This window comes from Typopeltis vanoorti, chromosome 12, assembly GCF_054136105.1.
Source record: "Typopeltis vanoorti isolate ZY-2024b chromosome 12, IOZ_Tvanoo_1.0, whole genome shotgun sequence".
In the NCBI taxonomy this organism is placed as follows: domain Eukaryota; kingdom Metazoa; phylum Arthropoda; class Arachnida; order Uropygi; family Thelyphonidae; genus Typopeltis; species Typopeltis vanoorti.
The window spans coordinates 122,879,408-122,899,407 of NC_143560.1; the positions used below are offsets into that span (position 1 = coordinate 122,879,408).

Sequence of the window (20,000 nt, forward strand, 5' to 3'; positions counted from 1 at the left end):
ATTGAATAGCTGTTGTAATAGATATGGTATGAAGGTCAGCAATAAAAAGACAAAGACAATGAAAATAGGCAGAATCATTGAAAATGTCAACTGTGTTGTGAATGGAGAACCTGTGGAACAAGTAAAACATTTCAGCTACTTAGGCACAATTTTTACTGAAAATGGTAAATTAAATATAGAAATAGACAACAGAATCAGCAAAGCTGGTATGGTGGGAAGTCAATTGAATAAATTCATATGGAGTAAGGGAGAAATTAGTCGGAACACTAAATTAACTATATACAAGACAGTGTTCAAACCAGTTTTAACTTATGGATCTGAGAGCTGGGTCAGAAGTAAAACACTTGACCAAAGACTAGAGACCGCAGATATGAGAGTCCTGAGAAAGATTCGAGGCATGAACAGATGGCATCAATGGCAATATCATATTAAAAATGAGGATATTAGGAAAGAACTGGACGTTGTCAGCATGCAGGAATGCATTTGCAGAGCTAATCTCAGGTGGTATGGTCATTTAAATAGAATGGCAGAGGAAAGATTAGCAAAACAAGTGTTCTCTGCCAGGTTGGCAGGAAAACGACCCAGAGGAAGACCAAGATATAGGTGGATTGATACGGTACAAAGTGCCTTAGATGATAGAAATATAAGATCTGATAATGTTGGAGTCTTGACAAGTAACAGACTGATTTGGAGGAAAATTGTAGATAGGAAGTTAGTAATGAAGTAATTTTTTCATGTAGTACTGTCATATCCTGTACACCCCTTGAGGGTACATGGCAGGAATTTGATGATGATGATGATGATGGCATCTCACAGTTATTTGGAAGTATCTTGCCTATTTTTTTTCTCTTCTTTGTCTTGATAATACCTATTGTATGGATGTGGTATTGCTCCAATTTCTTTCTTATCCCCATCTCTTTTCCTTTTATGCATCTTATTTTGATAGTGGCCACCATTTTTTTTTTTATTGTTCTTCTCAGTGCAGAATATAATTTGGGTGGCTGAGTCCTAAATTGATGGTCCATCTTTTGTTCAGTATTCAGGTCAATACCTAGCAGCAAAGCACACCACATGAAGGTGAGAGTTGGGCATTGGTTCTGCTTGGAACATGAAGATCAAGCAAGACCTAGCAGATCTTGATTCTTCACATTCCTTGCAGGCTGTTTAGGGTACCACAGTTGCCTAATTTTGACCATTAAGTAATTCTTTTTTGAAAAATCTTCAATTTCTTATTTTTTAATTATCTATTTATAAACCTAAATTAAATTATTAAAAAAGTCGATTTGATTTTTTTTTTTTTTTTCAATATTCAACACAAATTCACTCTTGACTCTGCTTGCACATGGCATGGGTGACTTAAAGCAGTAGTGACAAAAGCTTATTCAGAAAGTATTAAAATTCTTTGAATGTTCCTTGAGAGTTAGTTTAGATCTTTAGATGTCAGAAGTATCTGTTTCAGGCTATAACCAATAAAAGAAGAAACAGTCATAATTTAAAGAGTAACAAGATAAAACTTGATGCTTTTTTCTACTTCGATGTATCATATCACTTTGACACTCACAGTGTTCAATTTGCATTTGCAAGACAAAGGGAGAAGTAAACTGTTCCATTCAGTAGCTGGTTTCCAACTGATGATGCTAAGAGTTTCAAATAATAAACCACATGGCATGATTTACATTTTTCAAAATGTAAATCATACCTCATGGTTTGTTGGCTCAGTCAATAGCATATCTGCTCTAACTAACAGGCTGTAGGTTCAAATCCTGCCTTACAATTGCTGTCAGAAGGAAGATGAATTTCATCATCTGGCATGAGACTAAACCTGCTAATGAGAAGCCTGCAATGAGTTTATAGGTAATCTGACCTTCGGCTCACCAGTAGTACCAGGTTTACAACTTTTATAGGTGATTTAACATATATAAAACTGTTCATCATTTTTGCTGCTGCTTACCGTTCTGTACTTATAAACCAATGACAAATTTTAATTAATTTAGTTTAATCCTTTGCCCAAGTGTAGGCAAACAAAGTTTTGCGCCTGAAGTAGTTCAGGACTGAGGCAACTCGTAGTAAAGGTAAATATGACCTCTCCATTGTTTCTGCCTTAGTATCACCACTTCTGGGTCTGCCTCCCACTGACGAGATTTCAAGGTCAAAACCAGTCTGGGTAGTGGCCCTTCCCTTAATGCATAGTTTAATACATGTCTGCAAGGAGATGTGATTTGCATTATGGGAGATACTGAGACAAGGAGTGATGAGAGCTTGGTCAACCTTTACTACGAGTTGCCTCAGTCCTGAACTACTTCAGGTGCAAACTTTGTTTGCCTACACTTGGGTAAAGGATTAAACTAAATTTATTATAGTCTAACCAAGTGGAAAATAAACTTCCAATGACAAATTTTAATGCTCTGGCAAGTATCTCAAAAAAATTATTTTTTGAACATCTAACAACAAAATTAATTTATCATCTATCTATCTCAGGAATTGTTATGAATACCATTTATAGATACTTGTATAGTTTACACGTGTAGAAAAAATATAAAATTTTATTCAAAGATGCAAATATATTTCATCCAATGTAACATGGATCTAGGGGGATTTGAACAGTTCAAACATTTTAAACAGTTCAAAGTTTAAATTTTAAACATTGAACTGTTGACTGTGATATTTTGAAGTCATAGCAAAAAAAAAAAGAGGGGGAAGGGAAGATAGTTAAAAGCTTTCATAATATTTTTGAAAGCTAATGAAAAAAATCCAAGTTTTCAGTAGAATACATCTTACTGATTATGACTGTTAGAAATGTAATGATTAATATATCATCAGTATAGCAGAATAAAAGATTTATTATAACCAAAGTGGATAAATGTTATGCTACATCCACAAAAGGATTTCTGGTGAAACCAGCGGGTATTCCTGCTACAATCTTCTTAGTTGGAGGAAATGCCAACTAGACACTAGGTGGTAGATGTTCTTCATAGCCCAGTTTATTGGAGGTCTGAAGTGGCAAATACATGTTTGTTCTCCAAAACAAGGATTCCAATTTCTGTTCCCCACTCACCCCTTTCTTCTTTGTGCAGTGTGAGTGATATCCTTCATTATATTACTAACATACTTAGAGACCCAAAAACTCCTCCATTTCGAGGGTATAGCAATTAAAATGGTGGTACCACACGTCGATTGCTAGTCAGTGCAGAGGTCTGAACCTGTTCGTAACAAGTCAGGAGGCTTCCCGTCAACTGTTGCATAGTCCTGCTGCCATATACTCTGCCAGATCGTGCCTGGAGAGAGAGAGAGAGATTCCGAGTAGTGGTATGTGAGGGGCACTGTTAGGCCACGTCATGGCATGAAGACTGGTTTCTCTGTGTGGAAGTCATGTTCAAGAGTCTGTCTGCTCTCACTGCTCGTCTCCACTATATCTTTCCATCTAATCATACTGATGATCAAACCTATGAAGAATCTCACAAACAATAACAGTGACACTGCAACAAAAGCGAATCTCTCTCATAAATTAATCCCATCAAAAAAGTCACATCACAACCAGCCACAATATAGAAACCATATCAGAATCTCTTCACCAAAAACTCATTTTCATATCCCCTTTACTAACATCTGTGCCATTAACATAATGCCACAGATATTAACATAAATCATATGCACCATCACTTGTAGCCTTCCAGACTAGACATCTTATTTCTGACAAAAACCAGATTGCAGCTATATTTACTACTGTCCACCTTCATGCCCAAATTACAACTTCATGAATCTTTTCAGCACAAGGATGACACCTGTGCCTTTGTGAAATCTGACATAACCTCCAGAGAATGGCTAATTTAGAATATCCTGGGTTCAAGGTAACTTTCATTTGTTGCATTTACTGGTCTCCAAACGCTAATAACCACTCACATCTCTGTTAGCCAGCTATCTGAATAGTGAGGTTATCTTCCTGGGTGACCTCTATGTCCACAATTCCAATTGGTTCCCCTACTCGAACACCAAGCAGGATGAGAAGCAGAAGTCTTTGCTATAAGCAATGACCTGATGCAAATTGTACCCACTCTAATCCCTGATAACCCTCTTCACTCCCCAGATAATACACATAGATGTCGCCTTTCCTTTTGACAATTCAGACCACAATCTCATGCAGGTCTCTTCTCTCACAGAACTTCCTCCAACCACTCCTGACCTTGCATCCTCTAGGACTAAAAGGAGCTAGTTGGGATGACCTGGAATTTCTACTCCTACTTTCCTTGGTCTGAGTATTGCTTCCACAGAAATTATCCTCACTGGTATGAAGGCCTTCATTCCCTATTCAGCCCATAATGCACATTCACTTTCCTAGCCCTGGTTCAACCAGAAATATGTCAGAGCAGTCAAAGAAAAAGATTCACCTTACTGAATGTGATTTGTATCAGGAATGCCAGCTTCATACTCTGCATATACCAGAGCATGTAACATATGCAAATCAGTCATCGGCAGAACCAAATCCTATTTCATAAAGGCCACCAGCACAAAACTCACCTCCTTTCCAAATGGAATTAGTGCCTTCTGTTCCCTTATGAAGGCTGCTAGACACAACTTCTGCTTGCCTGCACTTCCACCTCTCTCTCTCTCATCCTGATTGCACCACTGTTACTTCACCCAAAGATAAAGCTGACTACCTACATCACTCTTTTCCTCAAACTCCTGTATTGATGATCAAAGGTAATCACTGCCTACCATATACCAGAATCCAAGCACCATATGCCTTGTAATTTTTTGATAAACAGATAAAATTACCAAATAACTTGGGCACTAAAAAGTCTTTTGGTCCTGATGGCATCTCCCCAGTTGTTCTCAAACATTGTGCTTCAGAGTTAACACCTATCCTGTATCATTTCTACACCCTATTATACATAGCTGGTACTTATTCCAATATGTGGAAGCAGTCTCATATCCAATCTATTCTAAAAATGGGAGACAGAAATCTACTGCCAAACTACCAACCAATTGCCATCACCTCATTGCTCTCCAAAATAATTTAGAAATCATCAATAGCCAACTTCTTTACTACTGAGAGGTCCATCAATTATTCAGTGACCACCAGTAAATTCTACTATTCAAGATTGACAGTTGACCTTGTAGCTTACATCATCCACCATTGGACACATACCTTGGAAAGGTTCGGAGAAACTTGTGCTGTCGCCCTTGATATTTTAAAAGATTTCGACTGTGTGTGTGTGTGGCATTGAAGGATGGCAAACAAATTGCCATCCTTCGGTCTCCCTACCACTCTCTGTAATTGGGTAGCCAACTTTTTCTCTGGTTGTTCTCTGTGGGTTATGTAGATGGTTCCCTCTTTTCAAGCTTCACTACTAATGCTGTAATGCCTCAAGGCTTTATAGCAATATAACAAGGCTCTGTCCTATCACCTTGTTATATTTATTACGTTCTGTATTTCTGTTACCTTGTCTTTGTTTTCTTAATTATCGTGAATGGTCGACTGCCTTAACTATTCGCTGTCACCATATATATATATTTCTACTATATCTTATTCTTTCACTCTCTATAGTCTAACAAATTCATTTGTTTTACGACTGCAGCAGTTAGACTATATATTGAGTGCGAGATTATAAGATCTTAAATCAAAGACAAAGCAGATATCGTTTATATTCCTCGCTTATATACAGGGTGTTCGGGATAAATTTGACAGTTTCGTAAGGAAAAAGAAAATCTTCTTTGTATCTATTAAATTTAATGAATTGACAAAAAAACATTACAGGCAGAGTTAATTACAATACTATCAACAAGATTTACTCAAAATAACCACCATTAGCATCGATCACAGCTTCAATTCTGCTTCGGAACCTCGAACAAGCTGATGCTACAGTCTCCCTGGGAAGGGCCGCAAAAACTGTTTTAATTTTATCCATTAACTGGGCTTTTGTATTACTGGAAGTGCGATTGGTGTCTTTTTCAACTGCGCCCCATACAAAATAATCCATGGGGTTAAGGTCTGGGGAGTTTGGAGGCCAAACATTTGGACTGGTGAAGTCGTAGAAATTTTCAGACAACCATTTTTGACTTTTCCCAGAGGTGTGGCAAGGGGCCGAATCCTGCTGCCATACATACGGCCTACCATTGGCTACCCTTGTTATCCAGGGCTTGACTACAGTTAGCAACTCCACGAACAAAGCCCGAATTCCAATGCCAGGGTTCTTCAACACCTGTTCCTGCAGATTTGCGAGGAATTCTGCTGTACGAACGCAATCAGATCGTCTGCTAGGGATCTTTCTTCTTGCTACATCCTCGTAGTCACCATTGCAAGTCTCTAGTTCATGCCTGATTGTTTTTACTGTATTCAGGGAGCATTGGGCAGCAGTCGTAATATCCTTATTTTGATGGCGGGCACGAATCATCATGATACAAGTTATTCTCTTCCATGATTCAGGTGGGTTCCAGCTATCCATCTTTTCTGACATCTTGTATATGAATGAAGAAGGGTCCAAACTTTTAAATGAAGAGAAGTGTGTGTTAATACATGTAACTTACGGAAAAATATAATTAATTATAAATATGTCAAATTTATCCCGAACACCCTGTATATCCTTACTTTAAACTAGTCATGGCTTAATTATAAATCCCATAAACTTCTATCTTATGCAGTTCAAATTTTTTAGGATAGTGCTAGTGCATTGACGGAGTCAGTCCAATGTGTTGTTCACAAACCATTAATTAAGTCAAAAGGAAATATTTACAGATTGATTCACTTATATATATACAATGTCATTATTCTCTTGCTAGTCTCAATCCTTTCTAATCTAAGCTTATTCACAATCTAGCATAATATTAATTGAATATAAGGCATAGCTTGTTTAAGCCTAATTCAACATTAATGTACATTATCTCATAAATATAGACACTTGACTTACATTCTTGTTCAGTATTATAACTACTTACAATTCTTATTCAGCACACTGTCTTTCACATTAATCTTTTGTACGTACATACGTAAGTCTTCTTCTTTTTTTTCTTTCCATCTGCCAGCTCGTTCCTGATTTTCCCACTAAATTTCTTCCTTGTCTGAGTCGTCTATTATTCCTTGTCGTATAGTACCCTTAACTTGGCAGCAACGGATAGCTCTTTCCTTTCAAGATGATCGACACAATAGTTCTCACGTGACGACGGTCCCAGGTAAAAGACTCGGAACCAATGACACTTCTCTTGCGTGACGGCAGACCCAAGTAAGAGAAGGCTTAGAAAACCCCAAGACAAATTTACATGGCATTTCTTAGAATTCTTCACTGTGGTCACATATTGACTTTTGGACATGATGACATCATTCTTCATGTGTCCTTTTGGAAATTTTCATATATGACAATTCCTGGAATTATTTGCTATTTTTATAATTAGACTTACTGATTTAACATGAGTTAATATTGTTACATAATGACATCATGAGCCACATTATTTTAATAAAGGCTCATTACAAGATTATTGAAAAACTGTCAGATTTTAAGGAAAGACAACATATACTAGAATATTAATTCAAAACTAATTAATACTTCCTATATTTCGGTAATGTTACATTACCATCTTCAGGGATCACAAAATAATGATATGCGCATGCAGGCACTAACACTAAGCAAAAATAGCTGAAGAAAACAATTGAAGTCAGTCCTAGATTCCTAAAGGTGCTCCCTAGTGGGCTAAATTGGATTGTCTTGGCTGTTCGACTGATGTTCTTAGAATGCAAGCTTCCCATATTTGGAACAGTCTCATGCATCCAAATTTGTTGAGGTTTGGGGAGTTTTTAAGAGCTGAGGCTGATTCCAGGAATAATCTCATATTTATACTTGCTGTAGTGTAGTAAAGTGGCTTTCTTCCAGCATATTTTGTGGTGGGTGTCCAAAGCATGGTTAGCAAGTCCTGATTGGCTGTATTGGTGGAACCGGATATAGTCCTTATGTTCAGATATCCTGATATGAGCTGTCCTGCTTCTTTGGCTGTAGTAGAACAGTTTGCAACTACAAGGAACCTGGTATACTCCAGGTAGGTCTAGGGAAAGTGGCTGGTCTTTGGTAGAGTGGATAAGAGATGCCAATTTTTTATATGGTTTGTAACAAGTTGTCAGGTCATATTTTTTAGGATTTTTGTTAGCTTTTCAGAAATACCCTGGATATAAGGAATGGTGATAGATTTAGAGTAATTTCTGCTATGAAGAAAGAGGGGATTGTAGCCATTGGCTACGAAGATGTTAAGTTCAGTAGTTAGGGCATTGTTATCTGAATTGATTAATTTTGCCCTGTTTTATAGGGTTTTTATAATCTCATATTGTTGGGGGGGGGAGTAATTGCTGGTGAACTCAGCTTGCAAATCTCAACTACTGCTCAACACAGTAATAAACCTGTCATCCTTTACCATGAAGCAATCAGTGCACTAATGCTAGGCCACAACTTTGCTATAGAACCGAAAAAAAAATCCCTTCTGAAGAAATAATGATACAGGTAGAATGTGGTATCCACAACCTTCCCAACCATATTGCCAACAATATCAGACTGAATGTAGCCAGTGTTCTTATGCAAGCTAAACCACCAAAAAGCAACCTATCTAAAGAAGAATTCAAAGCTCTGCAGGAAATAAAAAACGACAGTAAAATAACAATTACTAAAGCAGATAAGGGAAATGCCACTGTAGTTCTAACCAAAACTGACTACACCTCTTTACTGTTAGATCAGTCTACCTATAGAATATGATTCCACCAGGTCCCAAATCAGAACACTTAATAGGCTTCTTAAAAAGGTTACTTCTTGGCCTGAGGGGACAGCCATGGGTTCTCCTCTCTCTCCACCCCTGGCCAACTTCTTTATGGAGACCTTTGAAGAAAAAGCCTTAAACTTCACTCTGCATAAACCCATTGTTTGGCTACGCTATGTACATGATGTGTTTGTTATTTGGCTGCATGGATTGGATATACTCCACAACTTCTTAACACAATTAAACAATCAACACCCCCAGGATCCAGTTTACCTTGGAAAAGGAAAACAATAACAATCTCACTTTCCTAGACACTCTGATGGATCCCTGGCTTTCTCTTTCTTTGTTTACAGAAAACCTACACATACAGGCAGATACACTAGCACCCCCCCTGAACAATATGGGATTATAAAAACCCTATATAACAGGGCAAATTGAATCAGTTCAGATAACAATGCCCTAACTACTGAACTTAACCATATTTTAACACCTACATAGCCAATGGCTACAACCCCCAAAAAATATTAAAACCAATTAACTCCCCCCCCCCTTTTATAGCAGAGATTACTCTAAATCTATCATCTAGTATATGTTGCCTTTCCCTAAAATCTGACGGTTATGTATTACTAACGTTTATCTACAAGAAGATTATTGCAAAAATTAACATTTCTCTAAGTGCATTCTCCTAAACAAAAAACATATAAAACAAACACAATAAGTTACGAAGTCACATATCCTGAGAAATTTTACAACCTACTCACAATAACCACTAATCCCATCCATTGCTTTGCTGATGATAGTACTTTCCATTCATTCTACTCATTTTACAAACCTTGCAGTACTGTGATATCCCAGGCTACAAGATCATCTACAACTAATGCCTTAAACACTGATCTTCATACTGGCCTCTGGTGGGGAGAGGACAACCTTGTTATGTTCAGTGCATGCCGTGGCAGTGCACCTAAAATTTCCCATAAAATCCTTGCACCATCCAAAGGCATGCAGTTAGGCTCGTAGATGAACCTTCTCTTAAAGACCCACTTCAACATCTATCTCACAGATGTTCACAGTGTTTCAGCATTGTGTTTGTTCTACGGGTGCTTCCATGGTCACTGCTCCAGTGAATTGGCAACCATCATTCCTCCACTTTCTGTTATGGCTGTTAATACAGGAGCTGCAGCTACTCTGCATCCCTTTACTATGCAACTGTAAACTCACTGAACCTACTTCTATTCATTCATCCTCTTTTATTTCATTCACCTCTGTCCTCTGAGACAGCCTTCCTCATGAAGTATTCCCAAACAACTACAACCTGCAACTCTTAAAAAAAAACATCAATGAACTTCTACCTCAATCCTCATCTGCACTCCACACATGGCATTGATGTGCCTCTAGGTCCCTTGATGTCTTGTGTGTACAAACAGTATTAAAATATATATATAATGAATCAAACAAATGATGACAATTCCATTTAGGATATAATGGAATTGTCATCAAAAATAAGAAATGGGTATGCAAATTATTAATAAAGTTACTAATTCTTGTGCCAGAGAAATCATTTAACAAACTGAAATCTTCCCATGTTAAAATCTTATGTTAGTTGAAGTCATTGTGTTATAATTTCAGCAGACATGTTTTTCTCTAGCTTTGTATTGTAGTATTTTTAAAAAAGTAAAATAAATGAATAAAGGTCAGTATGAATTTGGATTGTTTATCAATATAGTAATCTCTTTTTTTTCCCCTCCCTCTCCAGTCAAAAGTCATACCTGAAATATGAAGCTCCTGTTATTTGTGAAATTTCATCACGTATATCATACAGCGGTGAAGTAAGTTTCATTTCATGCTGCATGTTAGAACATAAGCAAAGCCAAAGATATTTTATTATCTACAGCAATCTACATGACATGCCACCTTAGTCTTAGAATGAACAAATAGGTTGAAATGCTGGAAAGTGATGAATGATAACTTACACTTGTATTCTCATTAAATAATTAGTCACTGTTATGGAATGCTTATTTTCATATTTATAGGCTACTACTCTGCACAGGTCACAATTTTTTTTTTCTTTTTAACGTATAATGCATAATATGTCAAATGACTCAATAGCTATTCTTTCCTTTGGGTTCATCAAGATTGGCTGGGACATTAACAGAATCTTTAACACAACTTTCCTTTCAATAGATTCCAAAAATGTCCAGGGTACAGCACATACAGCCACCACAGTTCCACCATGACCATTTCATCAACTACATAGTTTCTGAGCAATGAAGATTAGGCACTTACCAGTGGTAATTCAGAATAAAATGTTTTGATAAGGTCTTCTGCAGAGATGTTGCAGTATCCACATCTTGGTAGACTAAAACATTCCAAGTATGGTAATCGTGTTATTATTTTATTTTTCAGAAAATAAAAGTTATATACTTTGTTTACAGATATTACAATACAGTGGTGCCTTGTAGTTTGTATTTAATTCATTCCAGAAACCTGCTCGAACTATGAATTGTTCGAAGTCCAAATCAAGATTTTACATTAGAAATAATGGAAAGCAAAATAATCCGTTCCCATATCCAAAAAATTTCAATAATTTTTTTTGTATTATCTATTTTAGGTTTTTTAATATTAATAACTTACAAAAAATTAAACAAAATATTTTGTAATATTTATTATATTAATTTTAATTATTACAACATAAAAATAACAGTGAAGAATATTTTTTTAATATAAAAATCACAAAGACAAAAATTATGCTCCCGTTTTTAAGCGTCTTCTTTCTGCTTCTTAGCTGGAGTTGAGAATACTGATTCATATTTTCTTTGATATTTTTAAAATAACCCATCACGTTGTCATCAAATAAGTTGATATTCCTGGTCACTACTGTCTTATTAGGGTGCCATTTTTCCACAATAGCTTGTGTTCTAACCCAAACAAAGAACAATTCTTGAAGGTCGGCATTGGAAATGCATCCTTCTCTTCCATAAAAATTTCTTTTTCCACTTCTTTTTGTTGTTGATCGTGAAGATGTTGAAGTTCTTCTGTGCTGAGTTTGGTTTTATGATCATCTATTAATTCCTCTACATCCTCATCACTAACCTCTAATCCCATAGCTTTATCCAAAGACACAGTTTCATTTACAACAGACTCTTCTTCACAGCTTACTACTTCACTGACTGAAATACAATCTGGCTAGAGTTTTTTCCAAGCAGAAATCATTGTTTTAATAGAAACTTCTTTCCATGCCTTATCAACGATCCTTAAGCAATGAAGAATGTTGTAATGTTCTTTCCAAAATTCTTTAATAGTTAGTTCTGTGGCATTGGTTATTTCAAAGCACTTTTGAAACATAGCCTTTATATACAGTTTTTTGAAGTTTGAAATCATTTGCTGGTCCATGGGTTGTATGATAGAAGTGGTATTGGGCGGCAAAAACTTTATCTTGATGAAACTGAATTCACCAACTAAATCCTCCTCTAAATTTGGGGGATGAGCAGGAGCATTGTCCATCACCATAAGAGCTTTTAATGATAGATATTTTTCAGTAAGATAAGCTTTTACAGTGGGAGCAAATTCTTGATAAATCCACTCGATGAAAAACTCTGGTAACCCACACTCGTGTTGGCCCTCCACATAACACCAAATTTGCTCTTTATGACATTGTTATTTTTAAAAATGCATGGATTTTCAGAATGGTAAATGAGCAAAGGCTTTATCTTACAGTCTCCACTAGCATTACCACAAAGCAGCAAAGTAATTTTATCTTTCATAGGTTTATATCCCGGTGCGTCTTTTCTTCTTTTGTGATATAGGTCCTTTTGGGCATTTTTTTCCAAAAAATACCTGTTTCATTGCAATATTCAAAGCCTGTTGAGATACAAATTCCTCACTATCCACGTACTCTTTAAAGATTTTTAAAAATTTGTCCACTTCTTCTACATCGGCACTTGCAGCCTCTCCATGCATAACAACACTATGGATCCCAGTTCGTTTTTTGAATTTATCGAACCAGCCTCTACTTCCTTTAAACTCCCCATTTTCAGTACTGGTCTCAGGTGTGCATTTCTTAAGTTCACTATGCAGATGTTTGGCTTTCTCACAAATAATTCTCTCAGTAATAACATCGCCATGTAATCGCTTCTCATTTATCCACACTAAAAGGAGTTTTTCCATCTCTTCAATAACATGTGATCTCCTGGAAGTCAATGTTGTCACACCTTTAGCCACATTTGCTGCTTTTATTGTTTCCTTATTCTTAAGAATGCTACTTATCATTGATTTTGACATTTTAAACATCATCGCCAGATCCATCAAACGTGTACCACTTTCGTGTTTCGTGATAATTTCTTTTTTCATCTCAATTGTCGATACTACAACTTTTCTTTTAAGTTTTGTTCTTTCTACATTCTTGGATGCCATGGGCAATAAAAAAAATGCCAAAAACTGTTAAAAATTCTCTACACAAACGTATCACGCAATGACTAGACTGTGTAAAGTAAGGGACAATGCACAGCAGACTGAGACAGACACACATTGCGCAGGCACGGGGAAGTAAGTGAGGGAAATTAGTGGGGGAGAAGCATGCCCAGTGGCATGCCGAAACTGTCTAATGCTATATGACTCTGAGTTCCTGGACTATAATTCGAACTTAGAAACACTGTTTGAACTGCAAATCAAATTTCTTGCATTCTCAAGCGTTTGAACTCTGGAATGTTCAAAGTACGAGGAACCACTGTATTATTATTATTCTCAGGCATTCCATTGAGTCAATGACTTAGGAGGCCAGCACTAACCATTATTCTCACAATACCTGTCATCGTACTTCTTAAATTCAGTCACCAACTAAGCATTCACAGTTGACTTTGGTAACCCATTCCCCACTCTCCAAATAAAATATCTAGTCTTGTTAACCACACTTTACAAAATTTACTGGGCTGACCCCTTCTCTCCTTTCCTATTGTGTATTAAAAAATCTCTTCTATGTTAATCCTGTAAAATCTTATCAATCCTATAATGACTCTTCAATTAACCAACCTTTACATGTCAACCAACTTCTGGTACAGCACTATGTAATTGTACTTCAATTATCAGAATGGCAAGTTGCCTTCCCGATGTGGTAAGATAAATGGTAAATTACTGTAACATATATATTTCTATCATCATCATCATCATGCCTATCAAGAATTTAGGCCTAGAGTGGCCTGTTCTGGCCTTAGAAGTCATCATTGAATCTCATAAGAGGACGTCCTGGTTTTCTTTTTCCTAATGGTTATTTCTATCACATCCCCTATTTTTCTGTCAACTAGACTTTACAACCCACAAACCTTCAGTCTCTTCTGATAAGGAGCATTCCATAGACCTGTCACTATTTTGTTCAATCACCTCTAGACTGTCTCTACCACTTCTACGTGCCCAAGAACTCCAGCATCTAGATCACAATGGTTGCCTGTGCACAGTTATCCAGATATCTTATAAAGAGCTTAACACACATTAAATTTTTGGTTTTACTGCCCCTAACATATTCATTTGCTTTTTGGGTTTTCATAGTCCCCCCCTCCCCCAGTCCTTACATTGTGGCAGTTAACTGTTCCAATAGACGTAGTGACATAAAAGAAAGAACAGAATCAGCAAAATTTCATCTTCTGACTTCTTCATAACTGGCAGAGCAAATATTAAATAACTGTATCTTTGGATTTGATTTCTTGCAGTAGAAGTTGCTTAACTTGTGTAAATCAAGCTAAACAACTTGCACTGCTTCACTTTTAGTTATTTTTGTAAAATCATCTGTATATAGATGTTTGTGTCACCTGCAGTTTTTAATTTATATGCATTATTGATTTTTTTTAGAGCTTTTGAGAAATGTCTGATGAGATCTGTCCACAACGTTTGATTACTAAAGGCCATCCAGAAATGCTCTATGACATATGCAGTAAGCCATTGAGCAGAAAAAAAAAAAAAGCATCGACATATCCAAAGTAGACTTTTAACTCTTGTTTAGATAACCAAGACAAATCTCCTACTATTCCATGAATTACCTGTGTCTTCCCCTCTGATCTTTCATCAAGACATCAAAAAAATACTTATTAGACTTGATAATGGCAAATCTCCTGGCCCTGATGGTATTTCTCAAGTTGTACTAAAAGCCTTGTGCTGCAGAAAAGCCACCATCTTGTATTGTCTATACAAGTTGTCATATTCTTCTAGCATCTATCCAGCAGCTTGTTCCCTAAAAAAGAGAGAGAAGGTCAACCATCAAACTATCATCCTGCTGCTGACTTCAGCACTCTCAAAAATAATGGAAAAGTATCATCAAAAGCTAGTTTCTTCCCTACTTAAAGACTTGCCACCTATTTAGTAATCGCCAGTATGGATTCTTCCATTCTTGCCCAACAGCAAATCTCCTAGCTCACCTTACTCATCTTTGGATACGAGCCATGGAAAAGTTTAAAGAAGCCTTTAAACTTATCATCACTTTTGTTTCCAGGGTATTTGATCGAGTATAGCATCATGGCCTCCCTACCAGGTGGTTCAATGATGCATCTTTGACAGAGATCCTTTAACTCATTAAGTCACATTTCCCCCTCTGACATAATTGAATTATTCAGATTCACCATGTTTTCTGGTTATTTCTTATGGAAAGAAAAATATACAAACAATTGGATGAGCTTTCCTCTTTCCCCACCAGCCAACTTCTATATGGAACATTTTGAAAACCAAGCACTGAACACAGCTAAACTTAAACCACTAGTTTGGCTGCATTATGTCGATATGTATTTGATCTTTGGCCTCATGGCCCAAATACATTGGATACATTTTTAGCACATCTTAACAGCCAGCATCCTAAATAAACTTCACAAGAGAAAAATTATCTTCAGTTATCTTCCCTTACTAGATACACCAGTGATTCATCTTCCTAATGGTTCATTATCCTTTTTCATTTTCAGAAAATGCACACATACAGGAGGTATATACATAAGCAATCATACTGCCACCATTCACAATAATATAGCAACCTCAGAACATTTACTCACCAAGCCAGGACTGTCTGTTCAAATAACAGTTCTTGAAACAGCTTAGATACCTTTTCAACACCTTTTTTAGCCAATGGCTACAACCCCTATAAAATACTACATGCACCCCCCCCCATTCCTCCTGCAACCGATACATAAGATCACGGCACAACTATTTTCATCCCATATATTAAGGATACATCAGAAAAGATAGCTAAGGTTCTCTGCAAATATGATCTCCATGCCACTTTCAAACCACTTCAGCTAGTTACCTTCATCTGTTATCCTTAAGATCAACTTCATCCTCTTGCACATACTGAAGTGTATAAAGTTCCTTGTGCCTGCTGCTTAACCTACTTTGGACAGACTGGTAGATTAGTTAATATTCACCTTGAAGAACATAAAAATTCCATCCATGATCATCTGCATGGCAAGTCAGGACTGGTAGACCATGCTCTGGATACTCCTTCACTTAAAAATAGATGGAAGAAGACATCGATATTACACAGAAGTTACTGCTGGTCTGAGAGACTATTTTTAGAATCAGTACTGGCTACAAAGCACTGCCCCAACTTCATCGAGTATGGTTGCATTGATTTGCCAAAGATATGGAAGACAATCATTCTGAGACCAGGCAGCCTGACTATTTCAAATTAACTTTATGGTTATCCAGTACCATAGAGGACACTATATTAGGACATTAGTTCTTTTTCATTTACAATTCAAATTATTTTTACAATGATTTAGTTGAGTGTATGTGCTTGTCACCATCGTAACATTTGCTCTGAAGATGCTGGGTAGAAAACCAGTGAAATATTAGTGCAGTCAATTTTGTCCTCTCTTGGTGTTGCTTATACTATGGTATGCTGTTATGGGGAGTTTATATTTTTGTGGATTGTAATGAGGTCATTTTATTAACAGGAAAAAATGTGGGAACTAAATTGTATCTTTTAAGGATCTTTGAGATCAATTCAGAGATCCCCATAACATATGGAATTGGGACTCTCCATACAGGGTCAGGATTCCTGAAGACCAGCTTATAATAAGTGTCATAAATGCATTGAATCTTCTTTGAGGTGAAGCCATTGCATAGCATGATGCTTTGGATGATACCAAGTTCTAGTCTGAGATCCTCAGAGTTAATGCTGACACAATATGCACTCTATTAAGTAAGGATTTGATGATATCCATTTTTTTTTACATGGATGATGGGCTGAATCTTGTTGTATATAATTGCCTGTGAAGGCGACTTTATTATGAATAGAAGTTATAAGTACATCATATGGGCTATGGGAAAGGAGGATGTCCAAGAAATTGGTTTGCAGCTGCAGACTGTTCATCGTGGTTAGGAAAGGATGCTTCAGATTCAAACCAAATGGTGAAAACATCATCCACATCTCATACCCAAAAGGAAGATTGCAGTTGTATTGAAGAGAATAATGAGTCTTATAGATGTTCTAAGTATAAATTGGCTGAGGCAGGAGAAATGGGACTCCCCATCGCAGTATCTTTGATCTGTTTGTAGAGTTGTTTTCTACAGATGAATTAGCCAGGGCAAATAACAGGCTAACAGTTTGGCTCTTTCTGGAGGAAACTCTTATGATAACAACTAAGGAGTGAATGGAGACATATAGATCACTATCTACTGTCCACGAAAAAATAATCAGAATCCCTGACAAAAATAAAAAAAATCTCTTACAGTGACACATCATGGTTAGTTTTGACAATCAGTCCTTATTTTAAAGTACTTCTTGTGAGCATTTTCCAGTTGTTATCACAGGAGTTACCTCCATAGTTGAGTTGTTTAACTTTGCCATTCACTCAGGTTACTTGTTCTGTAGAAACGAACTATAAATAAAACAAAGCTATGAGGAGTCCCCTTTCTCCTACCTTAGCCAATTTCTATGTGGAACTTAAAGGCTCTTTATTCTTCTCAATACAACTGCTAAACGGTTTCCCCATTTGGTCTGAATCTGAAACATCTCTTCCTGTCTTCCTAACAGCTTTCACCAACACATTAACTGCCTTTACCAATGCATCAACTTCACAATGGAAAAAGAAAAGGACTGAAAATTAGCTTCATTAGACATCCTCCTAAAAGACAATTTAGTTCCACATTTTTTTCTGTTAATAAAATCACCTTGTTAACCTCTACAATGTAAGTTTGTCTAAAGTAATAGCAGAGGCTCTTACTTGAGCCAAACAGGACTTTCTGTTGAAAAATAACTACAGGAACACTAGTCTTACATCATCAATAATAAGCTTGGGGGGGGGGGGGGGGATCTGGCTTTGCATGTCAGGTGTAGATACTAACCACTATATTCCATGGTCAATACATGCCTATTACATCAGTGATATTTAAAGTTTGACCAATTGTTCAAATAGAGTGCAGAAGTGTTTATACTGCCCAAACTTAAATTGGAATAATTATCTATCCATAGCAAATATTTCAGTCATCTTGATAAATGGTAGTCATACCTCCCCTCCATTTTTTAAGTGTATTTTCCTTTCCTTTCTTTTCATTTTATTTTTATTTTCATTTCATTTTTAATTTTAATTGTATTTGCTATTTGTTGTATTATGTCACTCTAGCATGTGGCTCGTATCTGTGAAAGGGAATAACAATCCACTGTTTGTGCACTGATGATAGCCAAAATTTGCTTGTATTAAATAAAGATTGAAAAATCTGTGTTAATTATTAATTCTTGTACTGTGTATTTCTAATAATAATAATAATAATAATAACAATTTGTGTCACAAGTGACATTAAAAACTCATCCAGATGGTTTACATAAAATTGGCCAAGGGTGGAAATTGAAAGCTCCCAGCTAAAATATCCCAGTTACATATTCAGTATCTTTACAAAATCCTTTATGCAATGCTATCCAAAGAGATGTTAGTGAACAGAGAACCAATACATTTCACACTGATTTTCACAGGGTACCCTTATGTATTTTTGAGAAAGCATATGAACCATACATGCAGTCCTTAGATAAGCTTAGATACTCTTTTGATAAGCATTCATGCAGACAGTAGCAAGAATATGATTTATTATGTTGATGACAAAAATCTACCTTTGGAAACCCTCCTGTTGACAAATGGGTAGTGAACATTTACAGACAGCCATCGATTGATGTAAAGTGATTCTAAAGAATATGATTTTGCAATTCCCTGAAACCATTCTTATGTATATAGATTTTATATAATATCTCTATTTTTCATATCACTCCAGACTCCCTTTTGCCATAAACATCTGAAGGTTTTTGTGTAATTGATGAGTAACTTTATTTCCAGGAAATACTTTTTCTTATTTAGATGCTTCAATTTTTAACTTCTTGTCAAGAAGTATGACTTATACGATTCTAGACCTATCCAGAGAACATGCCATTTTAATCTGTTTATTTTCTATTGTGGCTACCCATTGAACAATTGGATTCATTATCTGCAGAATGGTTTCATTTAATTGTAAATATTAGCTTTAATGATACCTGTGACAGAGTAATTGAGAACGATCATGATAGACAAAGCACTTTATTGAAATTAGCAAAAAATATTTCATACCAAATTTAACATTATAATCATCAATGTGGAACAAACAAGCAATTCAAAGAGACAGAATAGTAGGTTATTACAACAGTTGGTTAACCACTAATGGCAAGTGCTGCATGCTAGAAGGATCATATGAAATAGATACACATTTTGGATATTTACTGATAAATTTTATTGATTGAAGAGTAAGTACAATTTCAGAGTTTAGTTTGACTTTTTTTTTTTTTCAGGACTTGGAAGAACTAGTGGCAGGGAAAAAATTCAAACCACCTTTAGTTCTATATCATCCAGAAGAACAGGAAGGAATACAAAATGGGGCCATTGATTTTGAAAAAAAAGAGTGAAAGTTTCTGCAGATTATTTATGAATAAAATTAGTAAATTTTGTATAATTAAAAAAACTTCTTTATACATAGGAATGGAAGTGTTACTATCATTTCAATTTACACATACACACACACACACACACTAGGTCTTGACAAATATTCTCACCCAAGGCGTGTAGATTTGGCAGCTGATGAGTAGTGCAGACTTTACAAAATAGGATATTTTTTATTTAAGAAAAAAATAACTTTCCAACAAAAATTTTTTTAAAAAACAGAAAAATATGCATAATATAAAGAACCATTTTAGTAACAAAACTTAATGTAACAAATTATATTTTCCAAAAAATCTTTCGTTTTACTTTTCTTCTTATTCATAGGGGTCGCTTAAGATCCTC

The 20,000-nt window shown here is 36.1% G+C and overlaps 1 protein-coding gene across 4 annotated transcripts in view; it reads left to right on the plus strand.

Moving 5' to 3' along the window:
• Positions 1-19,694, plus strand: part of LOC150101196 (UDP-N-acetylhexosamine pyrophosphorylase-like) — a 176,753-nt gene extending 157,059 nt beyond the window's left edge. For all 4 annotated transcript variants that reach the window (XM_090401150.1, XM_090401148.1, XM_090401151.1 and 1 more), the window contains exons 9-10: positions 10,484-10,556; positions 19,511-19,694. In XM_090401150.1, coding sequence (XP_090257276.1) covers positions 10,484-10,556; positions 19,511-19,624 — 187 coding nt within the window. In that variant the 3' untranslated portion in view covers positions 19,625-19,694. The remainder of the gene's footprint in view (positions 1-10,483; positions 10,557-19,510) is intronic.
• Positions 19,695-20,000: the final 306 nt, after the last annotated feature.